This window comes from Sus scrofa, chromosome 3 (assembly GCF_054392235.1).
Source record: "Sus scrofa isolate SSC_HxYL_T2T_F1_AM1 chromosome 3, Sscrofa_HxYL_maternal_Yorkshire_Landrace_v2.0, whole genome shotgun sequence".
NCBI classification, from domain to species: domain Eukaryota; kingdom Metazoa; phylum Chordata; class Mammalia; order Artiodactyla; family Suidae; genus Sus; species Sus scrofa.
Genome location: NC_139385.1, coordinates 137,716,819 through 137,727,511, shown reverse-complemented (window position 1 = coordinate 137,727,511; position 10,693 = coordinate 137,716,819). Strand labels below are relative to the sequence as shown.

The following is a 10,693-nucleotide window of genomic DNA, read 5'->3' as shown; positions in this document are numbered from 1 at the left end:
TCCAGTGTATCATGCCCATACTTATTGTCATACTTAATCCCACAGCAGTCCTGTAAATAAACACTCTCCATGTGACGGATGAAAACACTGAAGTTCGGCCTGAGTAATTGTCCAGGGTCAGCCAGCCAGCAAGGATCCTAAAAAACACCCACTGATTACCCAAGAAATGCCCTCTAGAAAACCACCTCAGGACACTATTCCTAACAAAATGGGCCCCCTGCTTCTTTTCCTTATCTCAAGTGAGCTTCTCAGGTTTGCATGCTCCTTAAACTACCAAGATTAAATCAGAGACTCCTGGCTGAAATTCGATATTGTATTTCTCCGTGGATGAAATGAAAGGGCAGACTAGTTAAGATTTCTTTGCTTATACCAATATTTTAGGAAAGGCAAATTTGGGGGGTAAATTTTAGAGGTTGCAGCATTCCAGGACTGTTTCACAGGAAAAGTATGAAGATGCTTATGTCTTAATTTCTTTTATTTTTTTAATATAAAAAGCAGGCATAAGATACAATTACATTACTACAAAGATGCAACAAAATTTAAAAAAAATCAGGGGTGTACGATTTTTGTTCAAGGGGACAGCTGATCAAATATTTATGATTATCTAAACCATGCAGTTCATAACTTATTACAGTTCCAAACACAACTCTTTATTATGGGGAAGGGAATCAAGGAGAGGCCCCCCCAAGCATAATATTCAGCACTGTCACACAGTGCTTATCTTCAAAGTGCTTCACAAACCAACTACGGTCTCTTCACGATACAGGGACACTGAAGTCTCCTTCCAGGACAGGAGAGGCGAGTCAGGAGCAGTGTCGACACAGACCAAGAAACTCAGAAGGGACTTGCTCTCATCAGGCCTTTTAAACATGATATTTAAAGTGTGTTTCAGAAGGTAACATAGTGTCTACGTTTCTCTGTTTTAACCACCCGAATCCTTTAAGAATAGATTAACAGCAGCAGCATTACTTCTTAAATTGTGGTTTGGCAACCTAAAGAATTTCTTCTTGAGGATCTACAGATAAACTGGTACAAAGGAGATCCTTCAGAGCCAGAACAGTGTCACTTTAGCATAGATTAGTTTTAAAAGCACTAACCTTTATTTTAGATTTATTGGTATACTTATGCTTTAGTTCCAGAGCATTTTAAACTTTCAGATAAGCTTTTTTTTTTTTTTTAAATCTTGCTTCTAGATAGCAGTTTTTAAACATTCTTTTCAAAAATGCACTATGCAGTAATTCTCAAAGTCATCCTGGCACCAGTTTTCCTTCTACTCTGTCTCACTATTCCCACAAAAGTAAAAAAAATCAGACTTAGAAAATCCCCGTCTTCACTACTTCTTCGTTCTCAAAAGGAGGTATTTATGGCTCTAGGAGAAATCAGGTGTGAGGAAATAAGCAACTCTCGGTCTTCGATTTATCTTGCAAGCCTTGGAGCCTTAAGAGAAGCTGGCACAAAATCAGGTTGTTACACCAAGTCAAGGTCCTATTTAGTGGATGCTGGGAAGAGAGCATTTGGATGGGTGCATGCACTTATGTATGTACATGAAGCCAGCAACAGGGTACAAGGTGGCCTGTTACCCGAGGTCAGGATTTTTTATTAATAAGCACAGTTCCATTAGTCGGACAAACAACTTTATAAATTCTTATGTCGAACCATATAAAGTGAAGCGTCTTCATGGAGAGATTTTTTTTCCGCCCCTTAGGATAGCTTTACCCCCCCGCTTGAAACTTCACATTAATTTTTTGTGTACAGTTGCATCACACCTTGATTCTCCATATATTCTAATATATACAGCATTCAAAATTTAAACTTTTGCCATTTTTACTCAAATATTTCAATTATCATGTGTAAACTTCAAATTATTTCACCTTAATAAAGTTTATTAAAAATATATATATATATACTCTCCAATTCAGAATAATATGATAGAACCTCCCATAGTGTAACAAAATCTTTATATAAAATATTAATTCAGTCTCCTTTTAACAAGTCTAATGAATGGAAATATTTATTCTATATAAATTTTATATATTTTTTATTTTTTAATCTTACTTAAAAAAAAAAAAAAAAAAAAAAAAAAGCTGTGCCCCTAAACCAGAACATAGCTGCAAGGGAATAGCATGCATATCTAGTTTTAGCACAGACAGCATGAAAGAGTGCAGACTGGATAATGTAATAACGAGATTCAGTTTCAGTACATCAGGAGCCGAAGGCCACGCTTCAATTTTCACAATAATATCTATAATTAAGGATCTAACACTTTAAACACCTCTACACTGACCCCAGGAGGAATCAATGAAAAATGTCTACCTCCTTCATTGAAATGTTAGATGACATATTTCAGTATCATGTCAAATTCTGTCTATCTGTATATATATATAAAGAGAGACTGATAAAAGACTACGTAATTTCTTTTTACTTGGTTCTCACTGATGCATACTGTAGTAGTATAAAACATACACTTTTCTGGGATAACGAGAAATATAGCAGGAATAGTCCTCCATAAATTGTAACTTTAACAGCATTTAAAAAAATAAAAATCAAGTTAAGTGCCTTTGAGGCCACTTTTTCCCAGTCATCAGTTTTCTTAACCCAATACTGCAATATTGCCATACAGCTGTCTGTTTAAGGGATCACATTTAAATATTTAAAATATATGTACAGTATGTCTTAAGTTTTCTTTGTACTTGAGATAATTTTTGAATCTTGAGTGTGAAAATGTAAAAAATAGTCACAAATGTCTTTACCAGAAATAAAAACACATCTAGGGTAGCCAGCAAATTAAAAGCAAAGAAACCGCTTCATAGTCACAAACTAATACTGAGGTCTGTAAAAGGGTCGGATGAGTAATAGATTATACATAACAGATATATTAGTTCCAACACTATCCATTATTGTTTTTATCACCGATACTTAAAAAAAATCTGTTATACAATCAAAATAGGCTGACATTGATAACTATTATGTGTAAAAATAGTGCACTATTTTTCTCCTGCAAAGCAAATCTGCATCCTAACAGCTGGTAAACACTTGTTCTTTTTTTGTTTTTTGTTTGTTTTTTTTTTAAATACAGAAAAGAGTTGGAATTTTGAACAAAAAATTAAATTAAGGCATTCAAAATGGGTAACGTTGCCTATTATGAAGCTTTAGGAAACTGACAGAATTAACTTTAAACTGTGTGTTACAGTAATTGCTTAAACATAAACATGCAGCTTCCATCAGGTACACGCAAATGAGTGATATGAGCTCCAACATTATGGCTTTATACAAGTGCATAGTTGCAACTGCAGTAAGTAATGATATTGGATTAATGTTTATAAAAAAATAAAGTGGGAAGTTAAAAAAAACCCTCTTGCAGTATTACAGTACTATATATATGTGTGTGTGTGCATGAATGCATGCGGATACACACACACACACACACACAATGGTCACTTCTTAAAGATGCAGTCTGTATCACTGTAGTGGAACCCACTCCCAGATTCTTCTGGCAAATGTGCTGGTGAAATCTCTCTGTTGAAGCTGAAAAGATGACTTCTTTAAACTTTAACTCTTCTCAATCCTTTTATGCAATGTAGTGTATGAGTGACTGCCAAGAGAGCTGGATGGAACGAACTTGGAAGAGTTGCACATGATGTTCTTATCTGATTAACCAATCACTGCTGGCTCAACTTGTTGCTCCAAAAGAGCCCAGAAAATCTATCCAAGATTTATAATTTATATTGCAGGAATAAAGGAAACATATATATGTATGTGTTTATCAGTCTCTCAAGAAAATATAGCTTTTTAATAAATTTGGGCCATCATATTTCAGTCTTGTTTCAGCTGGAAGAATATGATCACCTTGACTAATGACTGCATTCACAGAAGGCAGTTAGCTGTAAAGAAAAGGAAAACAGAGGTAGCTGATACAGTGAAATAATTTAGAAGACTTTATCCGTTCTTTGAAAAGACATTTAATTACAACGAACTGTATAGTCTTCCGACTACTATATACTTTTAACACCTAAATCATGCATAAAACACATTTACTGTGTTACTTTTTCTTATTTTTAGGTACATGCAATTATACTCTTTCTCATATTGGCCACAAATATGACACACAAGTTTTAATATGGTTAGCTGGCTACTCAGGTTAGACAGTACGTCCCTGGATAACTCATACGAATGTAAGTTTGCGCTGGGGTTTAACTGCTAGCTTCCTCATGTAGCTGAAGGAAGAACGGACCTAGGGGCCAGGTTCTCCTTGACTCTTTGACCCTATGCCACATTTTAAAAAATCTATGAAATGGAAACAAACATACTGTTATAGTAAATATATATAAAAATCGTCCATAAATCCTGGTTATAAACAGACCCCAATATTAAGTGATCTAAGTACATATTTTACAGCATGGTACTTAGGTTAAGATAGACATTACTTCTTCGACATTCCTTCCATGTAAAAGGTTTATTTATAACTCATGGGGTTCAAGTTTCATTCAAATCTCCTTTAGCCACTGCTTAACCAAGCTACATCTTCTAAAAAGCACGAGAGCTTTCACAGCATACCATTAGCATTCTTCAGCAAGACTACATTTTCAAAAAATAAACATTTCACATCACAAAAAAGCCAGATCAGAAAGAGCTACTTCACAGCACTTATGAGACTTACAAAGTTTTTATGGTTTCAATCCTTGCAAGTTAGAAAGAAGGAAAGGAGAGGGAAGGAGAGAGGGATGGAGGGAGAAAGGCATCCCATGCTATGTTCACAAACTAATACAGTTGTAGGAACTTGAAAACACTGTAAATTTTACTTCTCTGAATATGACTTCTTTGGAATGAACAGAAAGTACCAGAATTAGCTCCTTTTGTGATTTCTACATGTTTCATTCCTAAGTTAAAAAATTATTTCAACTGTAATGAAAATATATAGCCAATAAAGAATCTGAACATAGCATTTCACTTTTACACTTCATGTGGAAATTTCAGTTAGAAACTTTTCTGAAAACTACTTTTCAAATATATACTATCAAAAACAACTTCATAAAATTTCAAGCCGGTCAAAAATAGTGACACCCAAAGTGCAAACCACATGCACTACTTGGAAATACTAAAACAACTCATTTTTCTTTTTGTGATTTACCCCATTTACTTCTTCAGAAATCAAAAACATCGCCATCATCATCACCACCATCAATATCATCAAACGACCAATCCCAGTCTTTAAATGCCAAATCAAGCAATCTGCAATAGGAGGTTTGCAAATTTATACTCCAACACTCTTTAGCAACGGGACTTCAAAATGCAATGATGGAGAAATCACACTTTGTGCAGTAAGCATCTTAACCTTCCCTTCATCAGTAACAACATGATTAAAATTCGGATGGAAGCACACAAGGAAATCTTTTTCTTTATCTGCAAACACACCTAATCTTGTTGTTCAGGTAGGACGCTTTCCAGACTACCAGAGAACTTAGGACAGAGATAATATGCTGGTGAGACACAATCTCCTTCCCACTGGACCCCTATGAAGACATAACCACGTGATGCCCAGTTTGATTTAAGAACTATGAGAGCTCAACGTGATGCCCAGTTTGATTTAAGAACTATGAGAGCTCAACCTGTGTCAATTTGCCCTTCACAAAAGGGCCCAGACTGTCAGCTCACATCTTCCCAGAATTGTACCATAAGCCTGAATATGAGAGGCGAGTAATAGTAACAACATAGCTTTCTCAATCCCAGCAGGATCTTACTTATTCAATAGGTCACTAAAAGGTAATCCTTCCGTGAGAATTACAGACAAGGAAAAAAACCATAGGGAGATAAGCAGCATTAGCAACCTATCCTGGCCGAATGAAGTGACTTAGAGTAGAGGTGTATGTAGTCTTTTCTTTCCAAGCCCATCTCCTAATATTTCGATAATCATTTTTATCTTTAAAAATGGGGTTAACATTGTTGTTTATTGTAACTGTGACATTCATCAAGATATTTGTGCCAAATAACTCACCTGATCTCCATAATCTCATCTATGGTCACTATGTCAGTGATTCTTAAACTTGAGTGTATATGATTTACCCAAGGCAATGCATAATGCATATTTCCAGGCTCCATCTCAAGAGATTCTGACATAATTAAACTGGGGGTTGGGGTGTGGTGCATTTTTAAGATGAATTCTCATAAGGCTGGCTGACTTCAGTAATCACTGACAGAGTAGACTGACCGATGATTACCCTAATTTAAAAGTAAACAAACTGGGAGTTCCCATCGTGGCGCAGTGGTTAATGAATCTGACTAGGAACCATGAGGTTACAGGTTCGATCCCTGGCCTTGCTCAGTGGGTTAAGGATCCCACGTTGCTCTGGCTCTGGAGTAGGCCAGGGCTGCGGCTCCGATTAGGCCTCAAGTCTGGGAACCTCCATATGCCATGGGAGTGGCCCTAGAAAAGGCAGGAAGACCAAAAAAAAAAAAAAAAAAAAAAAAGAAAAGTAAACAAACTAACTCAAATTACTGCATTTCAAAATGTGCTAAATGCAGAGTATTTGACCAAGCACACAAACTTATAACTATGACTATTATTCACTCAACACATATCACAGCCTAGTACATACTTTTTTTTTTTCTTTTTTTGTCTTTTGAGGGCCACACCTGAGGCATATGGAGGTGCCCAGGCTAAGGGTCTAATCAGAGCTACAGCTGCTGGCCTACACCACAGCCACAGCAATGGGGGATCCAAGCTGCGTCTGTGACCTACACCACAGCTCACAGCAATGCTGGATCTTTAACCCACTGAGTAAGGCCAGGGATCAAACCCACATCCTCATGGTTCCCAGTCAGCTTCGTTTTCGCTGTGCCACAACAGAACTCTCATACTCATTTTTTTAAGGCTTACATATAAAGTAACTTTTAGCTATGGTTTCAACTCTACTACGTGGGAGACTGAGATCAGCAGGGCTTCCAGGGCACTGAAGCCCCAGTTTTAGCACACTTTATAAAAAATTTGCATTTCATATCCTTCTGAAACCTTTGAAATATGTGTGAAGTGTGTGTCCATGTCACAACCTTCACATTTTAAGTCTTATCAGTTGGCTATAGGTGTGATGTGTGGTGAGACTTCCTTTACAACCTTCCCCTCATCCCCCTTTGAGCCAGCTAACTAATTCTTGTCATTTCAACTTAAACTTGACTTCTCTCCATTTTCACTGTCAGTACTTTAGTTCAGGATCTCATTAAGTCAAAACACACCAATCTCTTACTGAAAGACTTCTATTAGGAGAACAAAATCAAAACCCCTATAGCATAGTGAACATGGCCCTTTTCAACCTGGCTCAGAGCTTGTCTCTCCAGAGTCGTCTCCTACCACTTCCTGTCATTACCTCTGCCTACCCTAACCCAATACACTGCAAACACATAACTAGTGCCTCTGCACTTAACATTTTGCCTAAAATTGTCTTTCCCCTTATTTCTTTGCCTGGAAAATTACTGCTCCTCCTCTTTTTCAATTTTTTTGAGATCTTTCTTGATGCTTCAATGGCAGAATTCTCCATACTAGTTTTGTTCTCCCATAGCATTTGTTCATGGCTCCATAACAAGCAACATGTGAAACAGTACTGTAATTATCTGTTTGATCTTCTGTTTTCTCCATTAATTGATCAATAAGTATATACTTCAGGCCTGTGAAACTAACTGCCAAAGACTGCTTCAGAAGGGGTGCATTCAGGAGTTCCCATCATGGCTCAGCGGAAATGAATCCAACTAAGATCCATGAGGTTGCAGGCTCAATCTCTGGCCTTGCTCGGGGGGTTAAGGAGCCGGCATTGCCATGAGCTGTGGTGTAGGTCGCAGATGGGGCTGGGATCTGGCGTTGCTGTGGTGTAGGCTAGCGGCCACAGCGCCAATTCAACCCCTGGCCTGGGAAGCTGCATATGCTGTGGGTGTGGCTCTAAAAAGACCAAAAAAAAAAAAAAAGAAGGAATGCATTTAACGTTGAGTTTTACTAGAAGCACATGAGTGGGCCCATTTCTTTATACCTTATCAATATTAAGTTTCTTAATCTTTACCAGTTTGGCAGATAAAAATGGCTTTACAATATAGTTTTAATTTAATTTTAATTTCTTTTGCTTAATAATCAGGTTGATCACTTTCTCATCTTTATGGTAATGGCTGTATGTTCCTCACTTAATTTTATATTGGGAAGAGTCAGACTTCTTTTTTTTTTTCTCTTTGTCTTTTTAATGGCATATGGCGGTTCCCAGGCTAGGGGGTCAAAGCGGAGCTGTAGCTGCTGGTCTACATCACAGCTCACGGCAACGCCAGGTCCTTAACCCACTGCTCGAGGCCAAGGATCGAACCTGTGTCTTCATGTATGCTAGTCAGATTCTATTCCGCTGAGCCAGGACGGGAACTCCAATCTTCTTTTTCTTAATGATTTATATAAGAACTGTAGGCACAAAGACACTAACCCATCTTTCTCATATATATTGTAAAATATGTGGCTTATTTATTTATTTATCTGTCTTTCTAGGGCTGCACCTATGGCACATGGAAGTTCCCAGGCTAGGGGTTGAATCAGAGCTATAGCTGTGGGCCTACACCACAGCCACAGCAACTCGGTACTGGAGCTGTGTCTGCAACCTACACCACAGCTCACAGCAACGCCAAGTTATCATACCCACGTCCACATGAATACTAGTCGGGTTTGTTACTGCTGAGCCACCAAGTGAATTCTGAAAAATATGGAACACTTCATGAATTTGCATGTCCTCCTTGTGCAAGGGCCTTGCTAATCTAATCTTCTCTGTACCGTTTCAATTTTAGTTCATGTGCTGCCAAAGTAAGCACAGTATTTTTAAAATTTAAAATTTTAAAATTTACAAGGCTTTACTTTTTGGTTAGTCAATCTTTTACTTTTTTTCTTTTATTCTTAAGAAGTTCTTCAGGAGTTCCCGTCATGGCGCAGTGGTTAACGAATCCGACTAGGAACCATGAGGTTGCGGGTTCGATCCCTGGCCTTGCTCAGTGGGTTAAGGATCTGGCGTTGCCGTGAGCTGTGGTGTAGGTGGCAGACGCGGCTCGGATCCCGCGTTGCTGTGGCTCTGGCGTAGGCTGGTGGCTACAGCTCCTATTAGACCCCTAGCCTGGGAACCTCCATATGCCGCGGCAGTGGCCCAAGAAATGGCAAAAAAGACAAAAAAAAAAAGTTCTTCAATCCAAGATCAGATACATATTCACCTATTTTCTTTAAGTTCATTTATGGATTTATTTTTGACACTTTAAGTTGTATATAACTTTACCATTTTTTCCCAGTTAGTCTATAACCTTTCTAATACTTAGAACTTCTGGAAAAGAATAAAGATGAGATGATAAAATAACAGCTCCACTCACACTTAAGTTTTTCATTTTTGTTTTTTAGCCGCCCCATGGCATAAGGAGTTCCTGGACCAGGGACTGGAACCTGCATCCTAGTGCTAAGAGGCACTGACCATCCTGTTGCACCACAGCGGGAACTCCTCACCCTAAGTTTTAACTGTGCTGGCAATGCTTTATTTCTTAAAACTGAATAAACAAATATTTGTTGCATTTTTGCTTTATACTTTGTGTGGCTTAAATATTGCATTATTTTTATAAAAAAGATCTTTAAAAGAAAGATAATTACAGAGATATGCTCTTAGCAGGGACCAGTATTTTGTGTCTTGCCTTGGAACAAATTAGGACCTCTCCAAATTGTCATCGAAAGTCAGCATTTTATTCACAAATTTCTTAGTTTTTCTGCATAGCGTTTTAATTCAAAATTACCAAGAAAACATTCTTCCAGAACGGCATTCCACACATCATGTTTTATAACTCTGAGAGACAGCAGAGTATTATAGTTGAGAATGCAGGATCTGGGACTAGACTATCTGGATCTGAACTCATGGCTCTGCTACTTGTTAGCTACATGACCTCGTGCACACAATGTTTCCGTCTTAGTTTCCTATCTGTTAAACAGAGCGATGAATAGCTACATCACAGGGTGGCTAAAAGGATAAATAAGTTAGTGCAGTTAAAGCTGTCAGAAGAGTGCCTGGCATATTATGATATGCCCCCAGAATGTCATTTTATATAATAATATACATAATAATAATAGCTAATACTTATTACTTTTGAAACACTTCACTACAGAAAAAGGGAAGAGGTAGAAGAGAGGTAAGAAGAGAATCAGAACCAGGAACATGACAGAAGGCAAAGGAAAAAAAAAATGTAATGATGCAGTTATTAACAAAGAAAAGATTAAAAAAAAGATATGGCAAATATTTACGAATACTACATTTTAGCTTGTATAGAAATATACATACTTGATGATGTCTATAAAGCCAAACACTTAAGAAAGACGCCATGTGAATTACTTCAACTAAACCTAAACTGACTAATGCTAAGACTGATATTAAATAAACACAAATGAAGAGCTAGATATTAAATAACTGGTGATAAACACCAGAAATTCTGTTCCTGGGTTTTCTTGGATGATCCTTTAAAGCTCTACCCATTGCCTATAGGAATACGTAATAAACCTGCAGGATGTGACAGGCCATCCAGTCCAATGCTTGACTCTCCTCTGGGGGAGCCATGCTACCTGACATCAGATGGCACACGTGACAGATGGAGGAGCACTGCGCCCTCACAGTTCTGCCCAGCAGTCATCTAAGTCGGGGCAAACCTGTGGAGACAGGAC

General features: G+C 37.8%; 1 protein-coding gene and 1 non-coding gene across 5 annotated transcripts in view; both read right to left on the bottom strand.

Moving 5' to 3' along the window:
* Positions 1-448: 448 nt before the first annotated feature.
* The window catches only part of ROCK2 (Rho associated coiled-coil containing protein kinase 2), a 140,709-nt gene continuing 130,464 nt past the window's right edge, over positions 449-10,693 (bottom strand). For 2 of the 4 annotated variants that reach the window (XR_014839563.1, XR_014839562.1), the window contains one exon: positions 458-3,881. Coding sequence is in view for 2 of the 4 variants with exons in the window: in NM_001444354.1 (NP_001431283.1) it covers positions 5,142-5,229 (88 nt within the window). In the remaining 2 variants the exon portion in view is untranslated. 4 annotated transcript variants of the gene reach the window in all.
* Positions 8,712-8,823, bottom strand: LOC146404964 (U6 spliceosomal RNA). Its single transcript, XR_014842672.1, has one exon. It is a non-coding gene; the product is annotated as a U6 spliceosomal RNA (small nuclear RNA).